The sequence below is a fragment of the Nasonia vitripennis genome (assembly GCF_009193385.2).
Source record: "Nasonia vitripennis strain AsymCx chromosome 4 unlocalized genomic scaffold, Nvit_psr_1.1 chr4_random0008, whole genome shotgun sequence".
Lineage (NCBI taxonomy): Eukaryota > Metazoa > Arthropoda > Insecta > Hymenoptera > Pteromalidae > Nasonia > Nasonia vitripennis.
The window spans coordinates 155,612-183,199 of NW_022279644.1; the positions used below are offsets into that span (position 1 = coordinate 155,612).

The 27,588-nt window shown below is 36.3% G+C and overlaps 1 protein-coding gene across 1 annotated transcript in view; it reads right to left on the reverse strand.

Moving 5' to 3' along the window:
* Positions 1-27,588, reverse strand: part of LOC100117088 (protein wings apart-like) — a 270,210-nt gene that overhangs the window by 125,850 nt on the left and 116,772 nt on the right. The window contains exons 4-6 of the mRNA XM_031930082.2: positions 26,272-26,520; positions 10,094-10,318; positions 9,805-10,027 (exon numbers count right to left, since the gene is read on the reverse strand). Of these exons, the coding sequence (XP_031785942.1) occupies positions 9,805-10,027; positions 10,094-10,318; positions 26,272-26,520 (697 nt within the window). The remainder of the gene's footprint in view (positions 1-9,804; positions 10,028-10,093; positions 10,319-26,271; positions 26,521-27,588) is intronic.

Sequence of the window (27,588 nt, forward strand, 5' to 3'; positions counted from 1 at the left end):
GAGGAAGGTCATGTCTTTTTGGAAACAGCTCATCAGCGTAAGAGAAGCGTCGAGCAAGACCAAGTCTAGCTTTCGACTGATGATGTCAAATAGTTCACGGACCTCGCTGATCTCAGAAGAAAAACGGGAGGTAGAAATGCCAAGGAAGAGGAAGGAACGGTCTCCTACACAGAACAAGATCAATAAGAAAAGAAAAGAAGAGGACAAGACGCCGAAGCATGGCCAGAGTGCGCCACTAGCGACAACTTCCAGCACTACTCAGAGCCCACCACCCACAACAGGGACATAACCACCCTAGCAAAGGGTGGAAACAAGAAAGAAAAAGAAGAAAAAAAGAAGACGATATGAAGAAGTCCTACACTGATATCTTGCGAAAGATGAAAGCAGACCCAACACTGAAGATGCTAAGGGATAGCGTAAATAGGATACGCAAAACGGCGGTTGACAACTTACTTTTGGAACTCCAACGCACATCGGAAGGGAAGGCAACAAAACTTCGACAAGCGGAGCAAGAAGTGCTAGAAGAGGGTGTCACCGTAAGAACTCCACAAGATGTAGAGGTCTTTGAAGTAAAGGATCTTGATGTTCTAACCACTAAGGAAAACATCGTGGAAGCGCTACGGAGGGAGTTTCAAGATAGCGACTTAAATGCAATGGGGAAAACGGCAGTAAGGTCTGTGCGCAAGGCATATGGCGATATGCAGACGGCAATCATTCAAATGACAGCAAAAATGGCTCAGCAGATGATCGCAAAGCAGAAAATCAGAATAGGCTGGGTAGTATGCAGAATACGAGAGATAAAGAGGAATTCACGCCCACTTCGCTGCTATAAATGTCTAGGATTTGGACATATCGGCAAAAACTGTACAGTAACACAGGATCGAAGTAACCACTGTTACAAGTGTGGAGTCGAAGGACATAATACAAGAGATTGTAAAAACAAACCGAGTTGCGTTCTCTGCCAAGAAAGAAGAGCAACAGAGAAAAGTGACCATGCTGCTGATAACTACACATACCCAGTATACCGAGCGGCAGTAGAGAAGTTGAAGAAACGAAGATAATGAAGATAGTGCAGTTGAACTTGAATCACTGCGAGACAGCACAGGATTTACTTAACCAGTACGTTCATGAGACGGAGGTCGATGTAGCCATTATATGTGAACCATACAGTCCATGATGGCTCTGGACGAGACATCATGGGAAACAGACGACACTGGCAGAGCAGCGATCTGGGCATGTGTGAACGTGGCATTCCAGGAAGAAATGTTGACCAGCGAGGAAGGATTTGTTCGTGCAAAGATAGCAGGAATACACGTATACACCTGCTATGCTTGACCTAACGCACCGATCGATCAGTTCGAGCAACAGTTAGATCGACCGGTGCAGGATATTGCGGGATGAAAGCCAGTAATTATCGCAGGCGATAATCAGGGTAGCACTAACACCTTTAGAAGAGGAGACGCAGGATCTATTGTAGACCTGACCTTTGTTAGTAGTTGCCTAAATACTATAAAACCGGAAGCGGGCAGGAAATAGTAGATGCCCGCGAACAAGAAATGAAGGACGCTAAGAGAAAGCTTAAGAAGACAATCCGCGAAAACAAGCGATGGTGCCTTAAAGAACTACAGGATGTGGTCGAACAGGACCCTTGCGGTCGACCTTACAAAATAGTAATGAAGAAGATTAAAGGAAGCTACGTACCCCCTCCAAAATGCCCGGAACTATTACACCGGGTAGTGACCACACTGTTCCCCAGGCAACTGGAAGAGCCAAGTGTCATCGAAAGAGGTGTGAATGAAGAGGCTGTTCTACTGATCACGATTAAGGAATTATTAGCCGCCTGCAGAAGGGTAGGAAACAACAAGGTCCCAGGGCCGAATGGCATTCCCAATATTGCATTGAAGCATGCCATCCATGCTCATCTAGAGATCTTCGTAGACATGTACAATGCATGTCTAGAAAAGGGAACATTCCCCACAAACTGGAAGAAACAGCGACTCGTGCTTCTGCCGAAAGGAAAGAAGCCACCCCAGGATTCCTCGTCATACAGACCGCTCTGCATGTTGGACACCCCGGGTAAGATCCTGGAACGCATAATCTGCGTCAGAATGAAGGTTCCTGCTGACATATACAAATTCATCAAGGAGAACAAAAGCAGGATTTTTGTTGGCTACCAGAACTACAAAGTATATGACTCAATAAATATAAATCCATGCTACAATTGTGGAAGATTTGGGCACAACGGTAACAAATGCAATAACAGTTCTGTATGACTCAAGTGCGCAGAAAAGCACAAGACTATTACTTGCACAAACAACGCCATTAAGTGTCTGAATTGTGTATATTCAAACAGTAAATACAATACATAGCTTGAAATCAACCATGCTGCTACCAATGCAACATTCTGAAGAAAAAAATTAGCATATATGTTATGTATCCATTGAGTCAGGAAGCGCCTGGAAGATTCCCGAATACATATACTCACACATACACGATGTCAATTTCCGACGATCAGCACTCGCACGTCTCTCGCGGGAACCTTCTCGCCAGCGAAGCGAGCTCGCGCCAATTAGTTCTCGCAATTTTTATAATTAAATGCTGTTACGTCTCAATATACGATTGAGAGCTGGAACTAGAATAGTTCATGATCTACGATCATCACTGAACTTGGCTTATACCTCTGAACTTGGCGGTCGGTACTTTTAACTTAGCTTCTATCACTTTGAACTTGGCGCAATCCAATCAAAGAGTATTTTGTTTTTCTTATTTCTTTCTCTCACTGGTCTCACTTGTGATATTTAAACAAACAAAAGCTGAGAGTGTGAAGCTACACGGAGCATCAACTTGAAGCACTTCCACTGAATAAACAACAACGTTGGATATGAAGTTTGCTACGACTTCGTACGAATCTTTGAGTTGAATTTTTTAAGAATTCTTTGTTCATCTTCAAATCATTCTTCACGTTCGAACTTGTGACGGCAGGCCCAGCCCGGGGATAAGAGGACAGCAACAGATAACTTGCCTGGCGTAGGCAAGTTACCAACCGAGTGGCGCTAGTAGCCAAATGTAAATAGTCTACCTATGCACGGGTAGATGGCGTAGCGCATGTAACACAGGAGAGAGGGAGCAACTCGGGTATATAAGGAGCCCTGGAGCCAGCAGCGAGCATTAATGATCTGGCTCTCAACTGAGTAACGTGCGAATGGTAGTACTCGCTGCTTGCTCCGGTCTCCTCCATACCTAGTAGGCTCTCGAAGAGTATGTGTGCAGTCCACTCCATCTCCTGTAGGCTGAGATCCAGCATCGCTCAAAAATATTTATTAAAAGAATAAACGAATAACTCTTCGCAAAATATAAATAATTTTGACCCTTTATTAGAACGTCCTCTCCCATCCCCCCATCAGTTGTGTCATCGGTGCAGGATGGTAGTACCCTGTTCTTAGGTGGCTCATCTGGTCGTAGATTCATGATGAGATGGTAGTACCTCACACATCCGTCTAATAGCTGTGTGGTTTACCTAAGCGTGTGAGGCATGCGTAGTGGATAGACCCTACTCACCTCCTTCAACACGCGAGCAGCTCTCCTCTGGTGGGTCTCCACTTCAGAGCATAGGGAAAGCTTTTGTCCACTCAACAGATATTACAGGGTGGATCAGAGTTCGTCATCGTTCTTCGTATGTGCTTGTCTCCTGATTTACTAACCTCGGGTCACGAATTCCTCGCGTTCGCGCTCTAACCCTTCGCGGACCGTTTCAAACTTAGTCGAACATCAATTGACTCTTGAATAACTTCTACTTTCGAGTTGAGTTTGTTCAATAAAGGAAATTTTTTCTTTTTTTTTCTTTCTTCATTTGAAACCTCAGTATCGTGCCTTGCATCGACAAACAGTTGTCTGTATCAAACAAAATATCTGTATCAAATAATCTGCATCAAACAGAAGCCAGATGTTTCGAAAACTTCAGAAAGACAGGACAGGCTAAAATGACGGAAGGAGCTTGTAAAGCCAGAATAGCGATGCTACAAGGTATGTGGTCTCAATTCGACTCACAGATGCCAGATGATTAGGTTATCCACGACGATGACGAGGTAGATCCTTCAGATAATTATTTTATTTCATCTCACGATCGTGACAATAGAAAGGGCTACAGTCACAGGAGAGATGAATTTGGAAGCAACAGAGTCGTTCAATCTTCGAGATAAACTACCTATCATAACACTTCCCACATTTAGAGGTAAAATTCACGAGTGGGTGAGATTTAGAGACACTTTTACGGAAATGATCGCTCGCAAAGCCAACCTGGCACCAGTCTATAAAATGCACTATTTAAATCAAGCTTTGGGCGAATAAAATCAAGCGGAGAAGCCGCTAAATTACTAGAAGAAATCCCTGCATCGGGCGACAATTTCGCTGATTCTTGGAAATTGATTAAAGATCATTATGACAATACTAGATTGTTGATCACAAAACTACTTTCAAAACTCATGTCGATGACTCCCATGAGCGCTTCAGAAACTCAAGAAATTAGTCGAATATTGACCATAACAAAAATATCCTTAAAGTTTTGAAAGCAGCAGGTAGTCCCATGAACCACTGGGACCACTTTACGGTATTCATTACCACTAGTCGTTTGTCACCACTCTTACAAAGCAAGTGGGAAGAGATTATATCTCGGTCAGTTAAACCCCCAAACTCCTCCAAAGTTTGAGGCACTAATCAAATTTTTAGAAAGCGAAAGAATATCATTTATTCAATTAGAAAGCGCGAAAGAAAGTCAATGTTCCAGTAGCTTCATTTTAAAAGACGTTGAGTCGACTCGTAATAACAACAAAGTCACTTTCAAATCGAAATCAGTTAATCTTGCACGAAACGGTAAAAGTACTTCTTCATGTGTCTTTGTAAAAACTAACATTTCATCGTCAATTGCGATACCTTTTTGGCAAAATCGCCGTACGAGAGGAAACAATGCGCAGTCAAGAAGAAGTTGTGCTTCAATTGTTTAGGAAAGCATAATGCACAAGAGTGTAAAAATAGCAAACGATGTAAGCAATGTTCGGGCAAACATCACGCGCTATTACACTTCGAAAACAATAGGAAGGTAAATGATCAACCTATCAAGGATCTAGACAGGTTAGATAAAAATAATTCATCAAATGCTCACCATTTATCGCTCAAACCCTCGAACGTTGAACCTGCACTCAATAAAGTAAATACACGCAACTGCGATTTAGTTTTACTTGCCACAGCTTGGATTCACGTTTAATCGATGGATGGTTTTAAACATCTAAGTCCAGGTCTTATCGGTCAAGGGGCGCAATCGTCGTTTATTTCGGAGCGATTGTGTCAATTTTCAATATTCAAAAAGAACTCTGTTAGAGTCTCGATAACTGGCACTGAAGGCGACAAAGAATATCTTTGTAAAAGCACAGTAGAATTCAACGTGCAACCACATTTCAAATCCAACTTTTCATGTGACGTAACTACGTACGCGATACCGAAAATCACCACATATAAACCATTCACTACTACATCAACGAACTGGCAGCACTTCAAGGACATCACTTTAGCTGACCCTAGTTTTGGAGGATCAGATCGAATCGACATTTTATTGGGCGCACAAGTGCACGCACAAATCGTTGAGGAAGGCATAAGAAAAGGCGACTGCGCGGCACCAATAGCAACAAAAATGTCACTGGGATGGATTGTGTCCGGATCAACTCCAGTTGGATCTCAGAAACGTCACGTATTAACAGTCAACCACTCAGAGGTACCCTTAGAGGTCGAGCTGAACACACTACTTCGAAGTTATTGGGAAATGGAAAAAAATCCACGTAAGAAGCATCTAACAGCAGCCGAACAAGAATGCGAAGATTACTATAAGAAGACAGTTACTAGAACCAAAACGGGAAACTATGAGATGCGTCTACCCAAAAAGTCGAATATGCCAGATAATTGGGGCAATTCGTACACGTTAGCAGCCAATACGTTGCATGGCACAGAAAGAAGGTTCGCAAAGAATTCGAAGTTCAAGAAGGCGTATGTCGACTGTATGCACGATTACATCTTAAAAGGACACATGAAGCTTATCTCAAATCTGACTATAGATCTAGATCGCTGTTATTTTTATTAACACATCATAGCATCTTCAAGGATAGTAGCACGACTACTCAATTTCTTGTAGTATACAATGCTTCAAAAATCACAAACATAGAATTGTCAGCAAATAGTTGTCTTCACACCGGTCCAAATCTTTTACCCGAAATTATTGTAATTCTCACTATGTGGAGAATTTATAGAGCAGTATTCGTAGCAGACGTCGAAAAAATGTTCAGACAAATTTCGACAATATATAATAAAAAAAATATATATATCTAGTCTATATTTTCCACAAACTATCACACACTATGTCAACAGAAACTCTAAGAATGATACACTATGCATTCTTCCATGGCATAATCAGCTATGGAATAGTAGCCTGGGGTGGTGCCTATAGAAACAACTGTGATTTATTGCAAAATTTACAGAGGAAAATTCTTAAGATTATCAATAAAAATACTTTTAGTATACAAGATAGTCCATTAAACCTAGAGCAACTTTTTAATTTTGAATCCCTTAAAATCCATTATAATGATCTCAAAACTCAATTTCAAATGTCTACAAATGTTAATAGGAAAAAAAGCTTAATTGTACCAAAGAGCAAAAACGAGTAAGTGATAAAAAGAGTTATAATAATGCCATTATAACTTATAATTCACTACCAAATGAGCTTAAGGAATTAGATATAAGCAAAACCGCGGCAAAAAGTAAACTTAAGATTTAGATTAAAACCAAAACTTAGTTTTTCAAATAGTTTTAAATTTGTTAAATTCTAAAAAAAGAAAATGTAAATAGCGTTGTTGTAAGGGTCTGATAATGTAATTATCCTTAGTTTTAAGAACTAGTTTTAAGTTTTTTTTGTTACATACCAAGCTTGTACACAGGTAACTAAGTTTACCTCTACAAGGCTTGCTAGTATGCGTACCGTTAATGTATACTACGTAAGCTATTATTTTGGTTTAATAAATAAAAATAAATAATAAATAAATGCACTTATCGCGAATTTACTCACAAACGCGAAAATTACGGCCGCACTTAACGACAATAATTTATTTATCAACGACAAGCAAAAAAAACGACATATCCTCATTGCCAATAATAGTTGTATTTATTTACATGTATCAGCTGTTCAGTGTACTATACCTGCTCAGCAGACTATATAACACGGACTATATACATATAAGAATGTAGGATCTAAACGAAAGAAACGTTGACCGTCACAAGACAGTCTCAAAACATTCCAATGCTAGTTTCTTAGTTTCTTTTCTATAATAAATTTCATGAATTAGTATCTATTATATATGCTTTTCTAAGACAAAACTTAATTGATTATCTTATATGTATATAATATTTTAACATATATGTTCTGCTGTCGCATATATAATAACAGCAAGGAATAAGCTCAGTGCTCCCCATAGCTATAGATATTGTAGCCGATGTTAAATTCGTCGTTGTTTCTTGTTATTCCTCTGAATCCTCCGTTTCTATATACATACATGTAGCTGTTTATTCCCGACTCGTCGGGAGATAGGTTGAGGTTGAGAAACTGCAGTACCTCGCTGTAAGTTCATGCTTCGGTATTTATCTTCATGCTGATGGGAAAAGCACAACTCCAAAAAACCGTAAGCTGAGTAGTTTTCATTATCAGGTGCGTAAATCCCAAGACGTTTAGTATTGACTATCTTGGGTTTGTGTCTTGTGACGACGAATACAATAAACAATGCGATTGATTTTTTTTACAAATTTCCAAGGTCCTATCCAATCCGACTAGAGTTATGGTGTTGGTTCTTCGGGGGTCGAGGTACTAAATTTTTCAACCATGGATATATTAAACAATAAGAGCTTGTTTGTCGTACCAACACTTCGTCTTTTTCATTTGTAAGTAAATCTAATCTAGTGCTATTTTATGAATCTCGTTAAGTTTCCTCCTAAGCTTGTGTACGTACGTAATCCTCGTCCTCCTCAACCTTAACTTCTTCTCGTAGACACTCTCAAATTAAGTCCAAAGGAAGCCTCAGATTACAAACTGTACATCTTAGTTGGGGTAGCTCCTGTCATCGCATGTTTTAAAAACCTGCAAGCTAACAAAAATAGTGAAACCCAACGATCCCAATCTTTCTGATTATCATGTATTTATTTGGTAAAATAGTGTAGAAGTGTTAGGTGTTGTCTTCTACTTGTCCATTTGATTGTGATTGTAATGGTGTTGTTCTTCTTGATTCCCAAAAATTCTGACAAATTGCTTCCTCCTAGTAGAAGCTTTGTAATAGTAAAATTTTGAGTTTCGTCAAAACTGCTAGAAAATACTTTTTGGTGTGTTAGAAGTTCAAATCAAGTGTTTTTAGAAAATGTCCGTATGGGTGTGTGTGCGTACGTGTGTGTGTATGTGTGTACAGTAATATTTCTTGAACTACTCCGTCAATATCAATAATATTTGACATGCATATGTATTTTTGGATTCTGAATTATTAACAATTATTTTTTCATGATACGTGCACAAAAAGGCCACTTACCATGCATTTTAAATGAATGGAAAATCGAGTTTTTCTTAACAGCGGAAAAAAAATACTACCTTGGGAGGAAAAAAGTTTATTCCTCCCAAAGGAGTAGTTTTTTCCTCACTCTGCAGCCTATCCGATGGATGGGTGTATCGATATAAGTATTTTAAACATTTTTTAAATTTTCAAAATAGTGAAAATTTTGAACATTATAATATTGTTAAAATTTTGAAGATTACAAAAATTTCAAATACACAAGCTTAGGAGAAAACTTAACGAAATTCATAAAATAGCACTAGATTAGATTTACTTACAAATGAAAAAGACGAAGTGTTGGTACGACAAACAAGCTCTCATTGTTTAATAAATCCATGGTTGAAAAATTTAGTACCTAGACCCCCGAAGAACCAACACCATAACTCTAGTCGGATTGGATAGGACCTTGGAAATTTGCAAAAAAAAAAACAATCGCGTTGTTTATTGTATTCGTCGTCACAAGACACAAACCCAAGATAGTCAATACTAAACGTCTTGGGATTTCCACACCTGATAATGAAAACTACTCAGCTTACGGTTTTTTGGAGTTATGCTTTTCCCATCAGCATGAAGGTAAATACCGAAGCATAAACTTACGGCTAACCCTGGAAGAAAGAAGTGTAAGAAGAGAAAATTCAACCTCTTAAAACTTGAATTCGGAAAATGGGTGAATTTTTTATTCCTGTATGTGATGATTGGAGCCTACATTTGGAAGCGCCGATTCGTAACTTGATGCCTAATAACACATCATTACTAACGCTGCATCGCAAAAGCGTATGCTACGGTTTATTTCAATACATGTGCGTAAATGTGATTTACGTCTAGTATGATCTTTTCACTTCTATGCAAACGATCACACAAGGTTAAATTCACATTCTCGAACTAGTATCAAAATATACTATTATAAGAATGTATTAAAAAAATAAGTTAGAAAACATCTTATTTTGGCAAATTTCTTCATTTCATGTGTGCTTTTTTCAAATAAAATTTAATTAGAGTTAAACTGCATTGTTACGTGCATACACATTCTATTAGAACAATTCTCATTAGTATCTAAGTTACTTACAGCGACAGTTATGTCAATATAAAGTACTCTTGGGCCAATTTGACCTTTATCAAATTGAATTAATTCGTGGTATAAATCTAGTAATAGTTTAAAGTTAATTGAAAAACTTACATTGTCTATTAAAACGATGTGTTAGATTGATAAGTACTTTGATGATTGCAAACAAACATTCACTGATGACGGCTCCATCTGAACTTTTATCAATATTGTCGTGTATAGGAAATTTTAAAATTTCATTTCCACATAAGCTGTACAAATTAGCTAACGTAATCACTAAAATACTATCATTATAATTTAACAAGTATACTTGATTTCCCTCATTCACATGTGTTACCTAATTAAAATGCATAAATTAAATAAGGTTCATAATATTCAAATACATTAAAAATTGTATACATACATTCTCTAAAACTCTTAAACATCTGTCAACTTTTCGTAATTTATCCAGCAACGGTTCATCCCAATAGATATCAGAAATATTGGAAAAATTTATCTGTCGATAACAGTCTGTAATAGTTTTTACAATATGTTCTAAACCACCGAGTTCTCGCAATTCTTCTTTAAACCATTCACCAGCTCGTTTCGATGTTAAGCTAAGTAACGTTTCCATCGCTAGCTGCCCAACCTGCCAATTGAAGGTATTCATTATTTTCAAAAAAAGCTAAATTGATGAGTTTTTTCATTTAGAATATAAAATAATTTTTAATATCTATTTTTCCTCTTCTGTTAATAAATATTCCACATAATGTAGTATCCGAAACAAAAGTTATGAAAGAATCACTCAAACTACATGAATCATAAATATTTATGTGCTCTTGATTGATTACGGGTTTTAAAATTGAAATCTTCGTAACTTTATAAAATTAAGCAATTTCTATTCGTGTTTTTTTAGACCCTTTACCGTACAATATATTTCTGTACCAACCTTTTGTTTAGTAACAAAATTTCATATGTTAATTGAAACCAAATTAATGAAAAACCTGGAAATAAGGAACATACATTATGAAATAAGACATGCCTTTGCAAAGGGTCGGTAAAGGCGAAGCGGGGCGTTTTGCTAATCAAACGGGTGAGTTAACGTGGTTCAAGTACAAATAACTTTGCTTGATGAGAATTCAACACACGGCAGACATTGAGGATAGGGCTGTTTTTTTACCACCTTATCTACAAAATTATTTGCCAATCTTTCCCAAATTTGCCTTAATACTTCTTCTCCATGGGAAAAGAAAACACATTAATGTGCGTTTTAATAAGTATATAATAATAACAAAAATGATTTCATTTGTTTTTATTACAGGTTGACAAATATTTTTTACAACAATGCTTAAATTCATTTAGCCTCTTTTTGCTTTTTCAAAGAGAAAGCGTTGTAACGATGCAATTCTTATAATTCAAAAATGCTGATTAAGAATGACCTACAGAGAGAAAGAACTACATTCTCTATAAAGGCCGGAATATTCCAGTAATTATTTCCTGATAAAAAGGCAGAAATTATGTTAAAAACTTGGCTACTGGAAGCCAGCTGAGATCAGTGGTTAATGCGGGTAAAACTAAGGGTTGTGCACCCAGGTAATGTAATCGGTAAAGTGTTGACAAGCTTGGCCAATTTTAATAAAGCTATATGGATAACCTTAAATGCCCTATTAAGGTTGATGCAGTCGCAGGCTTTATTAAGACGTTGATGACTCGATCCGGACCAGAGATAAAAATATCATGACGGGAGGAGAATCTTAGAGGAGATAGTGCATTAACTGGCTCAGCTTCGAATCAAAGGTTGGTGCATGAGCGATTGGGTTAGGCCCTTGCAGCTTGACTGCTTCGTCGATCCAGAAGCCATTTTTGTAAAAGAGGATACATTTTTGTACATAGTTAATAATTTCGTGTAAACAATGACTAATTCGTTCGCTAGATTAACGCGAGCAGTTAATATCATAAACTCTATCCACCAAAAATCTTCTGTTCTTGTTTTAGTTTCTAGTGCAAATTTTATAAATATAAATATAAATATAAATATAAATAAATATATATATATATATATATATATATATATAACGGTTGTTATTCTATCACTAATAATGAAAATGAACTGAATTCAGTTCATTTTCATGCTGTCCCATAGACACAAGACATTATAATATATCAAATCAGAATAATTTCATTTTCTAGGCTAATTATAAAAAAAGTTCCCATAGAAGCTTAATGAAAAAAACGTAAAAAAAAACAAAGTAGAAAATATGAGTTCGTATTCTTTAGATAAAAAAAAAAATACAAAAAGATGCAGTCGACAACATAAACGAAGTAAGATTACAAAAAAAGTAGATAAGAGAAAATAATAGAAAATTTAGAGATCTAAATCGTTATTACAATAATGTTTTCTCGTTTGCTACATTCACAGCAAACGTTATAATAGTATACTAGCAGGGAACGCTCGCTTTGCTCGCTATTTACAAATTACTTGTAATGATATTTAATTACTTGACGTGTCATTATTTAATATACTATTAAATATTAGATGTACACTCAATAATAGGAAATTCTTGTAGTACACTTTTGAAATGCTCCAATCAGATTGCCGCATCGAAAATTTTAACCAATCAAAAGCATGATTTCAAAAACGTTCCACGAGGATCAACTACCGTCAAGTACAAATGAATATATTCAATAAAAGTAGTTATAGCTAATAGTACACAGGATCGGTTTTAAAATTATAGAATAAAATGGAAATTAATTTTAAATATTAAAAAATGTTTTCAAACTCTTTGTAATTATTTGATGAAAGTATCAATTATATTAACAAAATATAACAATAAAATAATATGAATTAAAGATTTTTTTTATTTACATTTATAATATGATGTAAATTGTAGGATTATAACAATCACAATATGTACTAAAATGTGATACATAATGCAATATTTACTTTTATATTAAATGATAACGATATCTTAAAAAAAAATCCACGCGCCTGAAGTATATTGTATTATGACTCTAATATAATGTGCTTCTGACAGTACCTCTAGGGTGGTGTGGTAACCTGTCATCTTAAACTTTAAACTTTAAACCTATGTATCGATTAAAAAATTAGTGAGGTTTTGATCTTTACACTTTTGATGTTAATAACCATTAGACGCTTTAATATAACTTCAATCATAACGTTACACTTTGTTTTATTTTATACCTTTCAATTTAATTCCATCCAATCATAGAATCTTATAAATTTGTATCTAATTATTGCATTCTTCTGTCTTACAAAAAGTCCTTTAAATGTTTTACTTCTCAAAGTATATTGGCAAGTAAAATTACATACTACAAAATGTACCTGTTATCATACGACGTAAAAAGGGTGTTTCTGTGATCTTTCAAGCCTTGATTTATTGTTTTGAACTGCTTATGATGTATTATATTACAATTTAAAATATCAACGTAATAAATATATGTCGGTCTCAAGTCTGATCAACCGAGACAGAAGTTTATATTCAATATTAGAATAAAGAAGAAAGAAAGAAAGTATCGATAGACAGAGAGAAAGAGTGGAGGGAAAGTGAAGGGATAGTGGAGGGGAAGTGCAAGAGCGCAAAAAATGTATAAAAATTTTACGTTGCTTACTAGATATAATGAGACATCATATTTTTCTATTTTTGTACTAAAATTTTAGCGTCTTTATTTTCAAGATAATCAGTTATTAAATAATCAATTTAACTTGACAGCAAAAATTTAGAAAAATTAATATTCGAAAAAATTAAAGCATGGAAGGCAAAATTAAAAAAGTGAAATTGAACAATTTCTAAAACGAAAATATTGAATTGAAATATTAGGAAATAGATGATTAAGAAACTACGACAGTCAAAAAATAAATTTTAAATTCTAAATTTAAAACCACAATACTCTAAACTCTTGTTATTTTATATTTCCTAAAGTTTCAAAATTTTACCTTCCATTATAAATCAATGCGCAATTTTGGAGTTTCAAATCTTTATTATTTAAAGTTTTTACTTCCATCCCTATTAGGTATTAACATTGGAAAACAAGATCTTAACAAAATTAAATTTTATTACTATTGCAATTGTAACAGAGTGTGAATTTATGCGAGGAAGACAATAATAATCAACGGAATCGCACTCCCTCGTTGCGGCGGAGAACTCCTCGACGCTCGCGATCTACCCACGTTGCATGCAGCCGTCGAAGCTGCTTTATCTTGTAGTGGTCTACGCACCGCCTAGTGCGCTCTCGGCTGCTCAACTGCGTTGATCGAATCTGGATAACGCCCGCGGAGGCGGCGGTATTCACGGGAAGGAGCCGGGATCGGAATCGCGTGAAAAAGGACGAGAAATAACTAATACTTGCGTAAAATAATAAGTCTACGGATATTTAACAAACGCGAAATAATCGTAATTTTACAAAAGCAAAATAAACATGCGAGTCGTCACAGAATTGCGACTCGCCGCGACGCCGAAATATGCGCTGCCGTTCACGTCTAACGTCGAGAAGGTCGCGCGCGCCGTATCACCCTCGCGTAGGTGATGCACACACACATACATACAATCACATGCACCGCACGCTTTGAAACCTTTTCTCGGTGTCTACGCTGCGTTACTCGCCGCCCTGATAAACCAGCTTAGCACTGCAAGTGTCGTTACACCACACGGTCTCACAAGTAGGATTATCAGGACAGTTTAGCACTGTCACACTCACTCGCACAATGCTGGGCACAGCACAACGAAAACCGACAAGCGAAGTCGCGTGTTGACGATTCGGGAGCCGAGAGCTATCTGAGCGTGCACCTACAGGATTCATTCGCTCTCTCTCTCTCTCTCTCTCTCTCTCTCTCTCTCTCTCTCTGCGAGGAGGGCTTTACCTATAGCCCTGTTAGTATGAGCCCACCCAATTATTGGCGAATTTATTCTCAATTTATTTAACTGCTCCTTTGCTCAGGGAATCTTTCCGAGTATCTGGAAGCAAGCACAGTTAATCGCGCTAAGAAAGACCAGCGCTCCTTCTAATGTTAAGGACTTTCGTCCGATTGCATTACTCTGCTTCCTCTCAAAGGTACTCGAGAAGATAGCACACACCCAGATCACGGAGTATCTTAATAAAAATTATATACCCGACTCCTTCCAGGCCGGTTTCCGAAAACACCATAGTACACAGACTGCGTTATTAAAAGTGAATGACGACGTACGCATGGCAATTGATAAAAAGAAGGTGACGCTTATGCTGCTGTTTGGCTTCAGCAAGGTCTTTGACACTATCTCACCTTCCAAATTACTATCTAAACTGAGACAGCTGAGGTTCTCTAGGGCAGCTCTCCTATGGATTAAATCATATTTACAGGGGCGATCTCAGATGATGATTTCGAATAAAGACGGAACCTCAGAGTGGCTTGAAACCAATCTGGGAGTTCCACAGAGTTCTGTCCTGGGACCCCTGCTGTTCAGTCTCTACGTCAATGACCTTCAAACAATATTCGACGGCACCGCAATTAAATATCTTCTTTACGCGGACGATCTCCAGATTTATCTACCCACCAACAAAGATAATTTCCTGGACGGCTTGGCTCGACTAGCAGAAGCGGCACGGCTGGTTTATGGCTGGGCGGAGAGCTCCGGTCTGCGACTCAACTCCGGCAAAACTAAGTCCATATTTTTCGGTTCCATGAAAAACGTTAAAGATATTAAATCATGGAACTTGCCTGGAGTTCCGTTGTCGGACGGAGTGATCGTCCCATTCAGTGATACGGTCGTAAGTCTCGGTGTTGTATTGGATAGCAAACTCACTTGGAAACCGCAGGTGGATGCTATCACGGAAAAAGTCAACAAAGCCCTGTATAGCATGCAGTTTATCAGGAGCTGCACCACTGAGACTCTCCGCAGAAGGCTGATTGAGTCACTGATACAACCATACATCGACTACTGTGCTGTGACCATCCTAGACGTGTCGAACGAACAGCGAATACGGCTACAGAGACTGAGCATTTCATGTGTGAGATTCAACTTCGGGGTTAGAAGGGATGAACACATCAGTCCCTACAGGCGGCGTCTTGAATGGCTTCGCACCGATTCAAGCAGGCTCTACTTTGAGGCCATTTTGCTATACAGAGTAACTCGGATCGGTGAACCTTCTTATCTGGCCTCTTTCTTTAGCAAACACAAGCCGAGACTCTCCAGTAGGGGAGTTCCTCCGAAACTGAGCATCCCTACCGTGAGCACTGAAACCGGGGCTAGGGCCTTCCAGGTCCAGGGTGCTCGGTTCTGGAACTCTCTCCCTTCTGCTTTGCGAAGCCTACCATCACTTGCGTCCTTCAAGAGAGCACTGCACCTGCTGGCCGCTGAAATTTAGCGACTCTGAGCCCTCTGGCGCTGTATTTTATTTTTTAATCTCGTCAGACTCGGTCCTCAGATCGTTACTTAACTTAGTTTTGTGATGACGAAGCCAAAAATCTTGTGCAATATTTTTTATTTATTTTATTTTTAAACGGAGGTGTATCACTCTCTTAGGGCTTCAAATGATAAATTTTACTGTGATATGTGATTGATTAACATGTGATAACTACCTGACTGATGTGATAAGACCTTGTGATAACTGCGTGTATTTTTCTATGTATTTTATTTATTTGCTTATTCCGTGTAATTTATATATTATGTACCTGTCATGTATTTACTATTTTGCCGTGAAGGCAAATAAAGCCCCCCCTCCCTCTCTCTCCTATCGCCGGCCGAATTCACACGTGTTTTAGTTGCGCGCGCGAATCTATGCTGCTTCGTCACGGCGCAGCGGTACTCATACCGCTACGAGTGAGCCGCGGTGCTCAACTCGTTACACAATATATATATATATATATATATATATATATATATATATATATATATATATATATATATATATATATATATATATATATATATATATATATATATATATATATATATATATATATATATATATATATATATATATATATATATATATATTTAACCGCGCGACGTTAGGAGTAAAGTGAATCGCGCTAGTTAATATTAAAGAATATAAATTTCTTCAAATTAAACCATAATTTATAATCGAGTAGATTTTTTAAACAAACATTACAATAAATTATATACTTTGAATAATGTATTATATATGTTTATTATAATATCTTTTAAAAATGTATAATTATATATATTCCCGCTATCCGTACGACTGCACACCCCAAGCTAATGTGAATTTTTAATATTTTAAAATTCTCATCAGTTATCTATAGTCATCCCTGTTGATAAATCTCAAATGAGATCTCTACTATTAGGTATATTGCTCTATTAGGATTACTTCTAAAATACTCTTATAAAGTTTCTTTATTGATTCTACAATCAATAAAGTGTCTTTTGATTATTGCCAACTGAATTTTATCTATTAATGAAATTCTAAAAATCCGTAAGCAAAATCACAGATAAAATTTTGATTAAAGATCTCACTTGAGATTTTTCAATAAGGTTTGTTAAAATAGTATATTTTAATACAAGTGCACAAACTCGCTTCGCTCGGCAGCAAACCTCCCACTTTTGTAAAATCAACTTTTCGCATGTGTATCGAACGTTATTTTTTGATACAAGGGGCGAAAAATTTGCTTGAACGCACGCGGAGCGTGCGTGATAGTGCATTTTCCGCACACTATATCGAAAAATCTTTTAAATACTGTTACGAGTGAAGAGTGTAATGAAAAGTGACGGACCCCGGGCTTGAACCGAGATCCTCTGGCTTGCAAGGCAGACATTCTGTCGTCACGCCACGGCTGCCACCGCATTGTACTCTTCTACTCGTCTTCTTATAGTAATTAGAAACCCGTGACCTGTGTACACACGTGACACGTCCACGGCCCAAAGTCATCGACGCCCTCGTCGATCGCAATTACCGCACAGATGAGAGGCCGTTACGCGTGTTCCAATGTGTGGACTCAGAGGCTTTGGGGCATGATCTGTGAGTTATTCATTAATTATTTACATCGGCATATGATAAAGCAGGCAACTAGTTTTTTATTGTTCATCCCACCGCTGTCACCAGAAAATGTTACGAGTGAAGAGTGCAACAAAAAGTGACGGACCCCGGGCTTGACCCGATCCTCTGGCTTGCAAGGCAGACGTTCTGTAGTCGCGCCACGGCCGCCACCGCATTACACTCTTCTACTCGTCTTGTTATAGTAATTAGAAACCCGTGACCTGTGTACACACGTGACAATACTAACTATTGAATGTAGAAGACAACAATTATAAAATCAAGAAAACTGTTTCAAACTATAAAAAAACCGTTGTCTTCGCTTATTTATAGTTATTGTCTGTTGTATTCATTATTTATTTATTTTTAAAATCGAAAAATTTCATACCTGAAAAAACTGAAGCCAACTAAATAAAACTCTAGCAAACTAAATAAAACTGAAGACAACAGAAGATGACTGTTTTCCGTGTCTCGATTCCGACATTTTTCTGCTGTCATCTGCAGTTCATAACTGTTTTCTTTAGTTGTTTTCACTTTTCTTTTTCGCTAGGGATTCAAGATATGGTGATCATTTAATATAAAAGTAAATATTGTATTATGTATTACATTTTAGTACAGACTATAAATGTTATGATTGTTATAATCCTACCATTTACATTGTATTATAAATGTAAATAAAAAAATTTTTAAATTAATATTATTTTATAGTCATAGATTTAGTTAATATAATTAATACTGTCATCAAATAATTATAAAGAGTTTAAAAACATTATTTAATATTCAAAATTTATTTTCATTTTATTCTATAACTAGCAGGGTTACCTCACTCCTAACGTCGCGCGATTAATGTTAGGTATAAATGTTCATAGCTCCAAGGAAAATTTAAAGAAAATGATATTGTAATGATATACACAAAAAATTAAAAGGTTGCGCGAGTTTGATTATTTTTCTGTGCACGTTAATAACATAATGTGTAATGATTTACAAATGTAATATAATAGTATGTATGTTTGTCAATTAAAACGAAATTACATATTAAAAATAAAGTGAGATTAATCAAAGTAAGTCGAGTTTATAACAATATTTTTGCAAACATAATATATCACAAATTAAAAATTGTTATGTTCAATGATGGGCTTAGTTTAATATTTATGAAACAGGCATGGTAAGATACGTAGTAAGTACACGAGAATGGTTTGTATCTGATCAATATATTATTTAAGTTTTTAGTTAGCTATTTTTTGATTCAGAACTTAATTGATCCTAACAATTCTGTGTTCATTATATTATGAATAAAATAATATTGTAATATTACTATAATATTGTATAATTTATATTACTAGGAAATTTAAGTGCGCTTCGTGCATTCCTTATCATGTCATAATTAACGTTTAAATTTTGCTGCCTGCTTAGCGCCAACAGTTTGAAGCATTTGTAGGTTATGTAATAAAATCCGTATTTCTGATTCGCGTTCCTTAATTCTTGTACCAGGCGACCGATTCTCAATTAAATGCTTCACAACAAAGCCCATCACTTTTTTAAGAGAGGAGGATTTATTATACTATGATTTACTTTATTCGATTGATCATATTTCTTTTTATATCTGTAATTTTGTTTCAATCGAAATTATTATGTTACATACTATTATTGACATTCACTATAATATAGAATTAATCAAACTCGACTAACCGTCTACTTTTGTTGATGAAGTTAATATTTTTGAGACATTACATTATTTTTTCAATCAAACTTATTAGAAGTATCTAATAAAAAAATTATATATATATATATATATATATATATATATATTATTTGAAGTTTCTCATTAAGTTATTTTTTATATATTGCAACTGCAGAAAATCCTTAAATTTTCAGTTTGCTATTTTAGGTCTGAGGGGGCATGTTTAAGGTACATTTTAAGCCCGGATAGAGTAAAAATAACGGTCCCGATCTTTCACAAAGCCGTGGCAAGTGACTAAAACTTATTTATATAGTAAAATGTCATGAATTTTGGTCAGTGATTTTGTATGGTATATATATGATATTTTTTGGTAGAAATAGTGTATATTGTAAATATCTTTAGAAGATATTTTTTGTTTTTTAATTTACGTGGAAAGAGACAATTTTTTGGAAGAATATTCGGTCTTATTTTTGTAGAATTTAACCCAGGCTGGATCCCTTAAATAGGGAGTCTGAGGGACATGCAACAAAATGATTCGGAATCAATGAAATAATTAAAAGTCGATGATAAACTAGATGTATTTTTAACAATGACTTGTAATCCTAATCAATAGAAAATCAAAGGAAATTTATTATCGCATGAAACTACTCTAGATCAACCAGATTTAATTTCACAAGTCTTTTATAAAAATCAAAGTATAAAAAAATGACGTTACAAAAAAAACTATATAAATTTAGTAAGGTCAAAGGAATATGAATAACGAAAATAAATATAATTATGACGAAATAACACAACACGTTTTAACAAGATATGTTGTGACGGCCAAGTGCACGTCAAATGTCTAACGGCTAATTATGTACTAAATGTAATAAGATTATTGTTTCAGCAAGCTGCCAACGAGCGCCGAAATGAGCAAGAACGAGAAACGAGGCAAGATAGAGACAGAGAGAGTGAGAGCATAGGTAGCGCGGTTGCCGCCTGGCCGCACAGAATTGGCGAGATATGACAACGATGTGCCGACGGCCGGGAGAACCGCGACTAGAGTTAGTCTCGCTGCGCTATCCACACGAGTAGCTCGCGCTACTGTATACGCGGATTTGTTGTGAGTCCTGCGAGCATCTTGAGAGCGAACGATATTCGTCGGTGCGTTACCAACGAGCTGCTGCGACGCCCGTCCGAACTGTTACATCTCCACGTCCGAGACTGGACCACGTCCGTTGCGTCAAGTACTACTGCCACTACCGAGTTGTAAGTACCTGCACTCTCACTCTCTCACGTCGACAGGGTAATCTCTCGTCTCTCTTTATCGTTCGTCGAAGTGTGCGGCGTTTGCACCTCCGTGTATAGTTACAGTTGAATATACATTTCCTTATATAAACTTCTCGTGTGTTATTTCCTACGACCCGACCTACGCCGCCTCCGCGGGCTCGTGTAAAAACACGTGCATAATCTGAGTCAGCCGAGCCGTGCCTTCTGCACGCCCGACGTTAATTTACAATAAACAGGGCCCTTCTGGCCTTGGTTATAACACGGCAGGACAGTATTAACCGAGTGTTATAATATATACGCACCTAAGGTCATGTATAGTATTTTAGAATTTAAATTAAGTGAGTAATCTTATGTTTTTTGAAAAACAGGAAAATAAGCGAATCAATAAAAATGTAGAAATAATATTAACATCTTGGTTCAAATTAACTAAAAATGATAATACATCTCAATATTCTTATGGAAAAATTTCTTTTTATTACGTCTTTAATGAAAAACAAAAAAGAAATGTAAAAGAAACAGTTGTTTAAACCTATAATATGGATTATGTTATTTTTGAATCCGAATGAAACTTTTTTCGCATTTCTTATGATGACATATTTGTGGTGCAAAATCGTATACAAATATGCGTACTGTAGATGGAATTGTTTACAATACATACAAAGAAGCGTGTGTGACAAAAGGTCTTATTAGCAATAATAGAGAATGGAATGAATGTTTGACAGAAGCTGCTTTGTATAAATTTCAAAAATTTATTTGTAAATTAATAGCATGTATATCAATCCTTTAAAATTTACTTAATGCGTCAGAATTATATAATAAATATGCAATTAATTTCATGGATCCAAAATTTGAAGCAAAAAAGGCATTTAAAATAATAAAAAAGTTTTTTTCATACATAGTATAAAATTAAATGATTTCAACATTTACAATATATGATAATAAATGTCTGCAAAAAGAACACGATGATATTTATTTTGATAATACATTTATTGGTACTGATGTTAATAATATATCCATAATACTTTTATCAATTCATCAACTGTTAATTATATTTGGTCGACTGTCCTGGTTGTAGTGGCAAAAGTTAATCGTACAATGTTACTATTAAATACATAATATTAATAAAATTAACTTTCCTAACAATAGCATTGACTGCTATTGCTGAAAAGGACCCCGCAATTTCTTTATGGAAACTGGCTTTCGGCCAAATTTTTTGTAATTTCGGAAAATAATAGTTCTGAACTAGTAGATCAAAAATGTTCATGGGCCCAAAGTCCAAATGTCAATAGTTTAACAAATACAGCTCTTCGAAGTTGAAGTTTTATCATGCCCATGCACTGTATGGCTTGTACGAACTTATGATGTTCTTGTTAAATACAGCTCTGCATACATGTGTGTATGTATATATATATATACACACACACACACACACACACACACACACACATACACACATATAACATCATGCAATGGTACTTATTCGGACACTTTCATGTATGAATCGGTACTTATGTGGACTTTTGTGGACTTATGCAGACTGGCGCATATTTCCATACACGGAACGTTACTTATGAAGATACAGAGTGATGATTGCTTTAGTGCAACGGTAGTTGTATGGACATTTTCTCATATGTATAGTGACTTATGATTATATACATACATATACATATAAGTACGTATAAGTCAATGTTCCGGGACATTCCATATGCGTAAGTCAACATTCCAGGACTTTTGGTAGTTTCCGGGACCGTCCCGGATCCCCTATATGTTTAAGACCACTTTCAGGGACCAAACTAGAGTTCATTCACAGAGGTATGATTGCTTTAGCACTGTACTTACGAGTTCAACTCTTGAAAAAGGGATCGATTTTTACAAAAGTCCCGAAACATAGGCTTAAAACTTCTATATATACATATACATACAAGGTATTCATTCGAACGTCCTTCTTAGGATAGTCGAACGGAGACCCATCGGTCACTTGCATTTCGAACTTTAGCTCATCCAATAGTCCTTTTCAGGATAATTGGTGAGCTTATTCATAGTATCAAGCTTCACTTGTAAACAGATCTTTTCATCTCACTTTAAGTAGTTGGCGCATGGTGCCATCGGTTTCTACTACCATCCAAAAAGTTTTAGTATTTCTAAAAATATTTGAAAAAATGCCTTGTTACGTATGTAATAGGCAAGTCAATAGGCAACAGCTAGCATTTATGACTGGTGATCAGAATGCTAACAAACGTCAAATAGCAATCACTAGACGAGATGAGCTTAATCATCCACCACTAGCTCTAGATGAAAATTCTAGAATATGCCTTAACTGTAATCGATCAATTATCGATGAAATAGCTTTAATAGATGCCGATCCAGCTTGTTTGCGATTGAATGTTGTTACCCAACCAGCCTCTCAGACTTGCATTATTTGCAATGCTCAAAATGAAATCCATAGATTATCAGTAGAATGCAGGGTTCAGGTATTTATCAAAAGAAATATTTACATCCTAGATAATGTACGTAGCTGTAGACATCATCTGACTGACAATGGTTGCTTCTTTAACTTTCTGTTACCTGGTTTGCAATCTATTAACAGACCATATATCATTAGAGGTCAACAATTACAAGTTTTTCTCCAAGAAATGAGAAACGTGGCAATTCAAAGGGGTACAGGTATTGACTGCGATCACTTGACCGATGAGGAATTTGCTTGCATGTCACCAATAAATAGACAGCAGTTTGAAGATCTTCTCACTTTCTGTGATCCAGTACTACAGAATAATGGAACAATGAGACATGTAAACAAAAAGTATTTGTTGATTTACCTGTGCAAGATGAGACAAGGATTAAGTGATGCCTTTTTGAAAGTTATTTTCAATGAATCGACTAGGAAAAATGTCAGTTCAATTATTGATCTTGTGAAATTGTCGTTATTACAAAGATTTGTTCCGGGGAATATCGGCCCTGAATCCATAACAAGGCAGCAGTTTATAGATCAGCACGTGACGGACTTTTCCAATGAGCTCTACAATCCTTAACCTGCAGAAAGAAAGGCAATAGTCGTGATTGATGGTACGTATGCATACATACATCAAAGTTCAAACTTTCGAGTATTGCGACAATCCTTTTCTCTTCATAAACATCGACATCTCTTGAAACCAACTCTAATAGTAGCACCAAATGGCTATATACTGGATATTTTTGGACCATATTTTACCGATGCTCGGAACAACGACGCTGAAGTTCTTCGTGAGGAATTTGAAAAGGATGGTGGTACATTAAGAGACTGGTTTCAAGATGGCGATATTGTTTTAGTGGATAGAGGTTATCGCGACGCAATACCTTTATTGCAACACTTAGGGATTGACCACAGAATGCCTGCACTTATTCAACAACATCAGACAGCTTAATACCGAGGATGCCAACGAAAGACTGGTGAACGTTGTCCAACCAGGACAACTTAACACGAAGAAACGCTCAATGGCTACGGCTTGATGAAGGCATAGTAGATTTTCCGGTACTCGGCCTGAATTACTTAAGAGACCTGACTGTTGGGACATATCAGGTAAAGCTTTCCCCTTCTTACATACAAGACAAACTAATACGAGATAATGACGAACAGTTCCAATTCGACCAAAATATTAATGAGCCTGGCTTTTTGCGGATACGTATATATTCTATATTTCGAAATGCAACTAGGCATCAGACATTCATAGCTTATGCAGTTCATGATGATAGCGATGAGGATGAAGAAGATGTTGACGTCCCGATAATAGGCTATTACTGTACCTGTCAATGCGGAGCACGTACTTTGGGAGCATGTGCGCACGTTGCTAGTGTCTTGTGGTATTTGGGATATGCTCGACATCAACAAAATATCAGATACCCTGATGATTCATTACTCGATACCACATTGGATGCTGCAAATCGAGATGCTCAAAATCTTGCAATCCAAATAATTGATGTGTAGCCCACGAACGCGCGTACATACACACGCATGCACATACGCACACTCAAATGCTCGCCTCACACGCACACACAAACACATGAACGTACCCTCACACGCACGCACACACGCCTATGTTTTGAGGTTATGGGGTTACAGCGTAATTGAATTTTTTTAACAGAGCCCTACCTGTCGTGGGTATGATGTTATTGCGTTTGAGGTTATGGTGTGACTAAGATGTACTTGCATCCCTGATTCCACATAATCTGATTAGATAGATATTCGATATGTGCATTGATTCATGATTCATTCATTTAATCTTATTACCATGAATATATATGTACCGTATTTTCCGGTGTATAAGACGCACCTTTTTACCGTCAAAGCTGGCTCCAAAGTCACCCTGCGTGTTATACACCGAATGTAAGATTTATTATTTTCCAAACATATGTATAATATGTATACAGGTATACCTATATTCTTATAGGTACCTACATAGAAAAAACAAAAAAAACAACAAAAAACATAAAAAATAAAAAAAGAACAAAAACAAAAAAAAAGAAAATATCTCTTAGACCTGAAAAAACTTAAAACAAAAGAAACAACAAAATATAAACAAAAAAAAAAAGAAAATGTCTCTTAGACCTAAAAAACTTAAAAAAAAACAACACCAAACAAACAAAAATAAAAAGCAACAAAAACCACAAAAAAAAAATGTCTCTTTCGATTGTCGACCTCCCCGTGGTAAGAGATGGGCAACGGCGATGTACCTACCTAATCATCGTCGGCTAACAGACATCAAAATAACAGAACCAAATTATTTTTTCATCATCCCGTAATTATTTTTAAACAAATAAGACGTGCATTATTACAATTAAACGAATTTTTATCTTCAAAACTATATTCTTATCATTTTCATTTTTTTCACAAAACGTCCCTTCAATGGGATGCGTCTTATACACCGGTGAGCTTATATACCGGAAACTATATATAATAGGTAAAACTATATATAATAATAGTAGGTATATATATAATAGGTTTATGGATATGTATGTATGTATATATATATATATATATATATATATATATATATATATATATATATATATATATATATATATATATATGTATGCATGATCTACACTCCTATATATTCATATATATACATATATACATGTATGCAGAGCTGTCTTTAACAAGAACATCGTAAGTTCGTACAAGCCATACAGTGCATGAGCATGATAAAACTTCAAATTCGAAGAGCTGTATCTGTTAAACTATTGACATTTGGACTTTGGGCCCAGGAACATTTTTGATCTACTAGTTCAGAACTATTATTTCCCGAAATTACAAAAAATTTGGCCGAAAGCCAGTTTCCGTAAGGAAATTGCGGGGTCCTTTGTTGACTAATGGTAAAGCCGATAAAGCAGGGTGCAATAAAGAACTACTTAGGTCACGAATAGTAGTGACATAAACGCAGTTTTAGGTCACGCGGTGCTATAAATAGTTTTTTAGTATATGCAAAAGATGACTCCTAAAATTTCAGCCGGATTGGTCGAAAATTTCATGAGGTATTTTATTTCACGCATTTGTCTTCTGTGCCTGAAAAATACAGGTACTTTTTGTTGATTTAAAGTTTTCTCTGTAAGAAAGCAAAACTAAATTTGTTTGAAAATGCGCAACTTTGAATATTTAGAACAAAAAAATTACGTTGTAAGTTCCTTACCGTAATATTATCCAAATTTAAATGCTTTGCATGTCCTTGTGCTTGAATATCTGCACACAATTGGCGAACTTTTTCTTTATTCTTCTGCAACTCTGTATGACTTAGTCCACAGTCATTTAATGCATTTTTATGACTTGCGTCTGATTCTAAAAGGCTTAACATCAATTCTAGGCAATCTCTATCTAAATCCATAGCAAGACGGTCTTGACTAAGTACAAACATCACGGTCGCGGTACAGAGGGCAAGACTCTAGAAAGAAAATAGAATCATGATTATTATTAAACCAATTTAACATATTCAAATTAAGTGTACTTAAAAAATAATAACGATATATAATATTAACATCAAGATCATATTGAAAAAACCGCTGACAATTCTTTGGCACGTAGCTTCCTTCAACATTATGTATTGCTTTAATATCAAAATGGTTTTTACATCATATATAACTCTACAAAGTTTATGTCTTTTTTCGTCTGATCGATAAAATTATTTCTAATCAATTACATACACATAATTAATTTCTCTCTCTCTCTCTCTCTCTCTCTCTCTCTCTCTCTCTCTCTCTCTCTCTCTCTCTCTCTAAAACTTCAGAGGCTCGCGAATACAGGAATTCGGTACATCTATGGTGTAAGAAGAGATGAGCACATTTCCCCATACAGGCGGGAGTTGCAGTGGCTAACCACTGCCGGACGCAGCAAGTATTTCACTGCTTGTTTCTTAAGAAAAATGTTTAACACAGCCGTACCATCATACGTACTGGCATACTTCGACTTCCGCGTGACACTCCGGCCTGTTAGGGGGGAGGTGATACCTCTGGATATTCCGACATTCTCGACGGAGACGCTGAGGAACTCGTTTCATATCAACGCCTCATACCTATGGAACAACCTACCATCTCACATTCGTAACACTACATCTATCTCAGGTTTCAAGAGACTAGCTAAAGAGCACTTTTTCGAACTTGAAAATACAAACACTTGAATTTCTTGTACACATTCACGCACACGCACACTCTCGCATAACCCAGCTTCACATTATCATACTATCACAATACACATTTTTGCTATACTACTACTCCTGCTGTATACAATTTATCGTACAACATATTGTACGTAAAATAACACTAATTAATCTAATCTAATCTCTCTCTCTCTCTCTCTCTCTCTCTCTCTCTCTCTCTCTCTCTCTCTCTCTCTCTCTCTCTCTCTCTCTCTCTCTCTCTCTCTCTCTCTCTCTCTCTCTCTCTCTCTCTCTCTCTCTCTCTCTCTCTCTCTCTCTCTCTCTCTCTCTCTCTCTCTCTCTCTCTCTCTCTCAAAA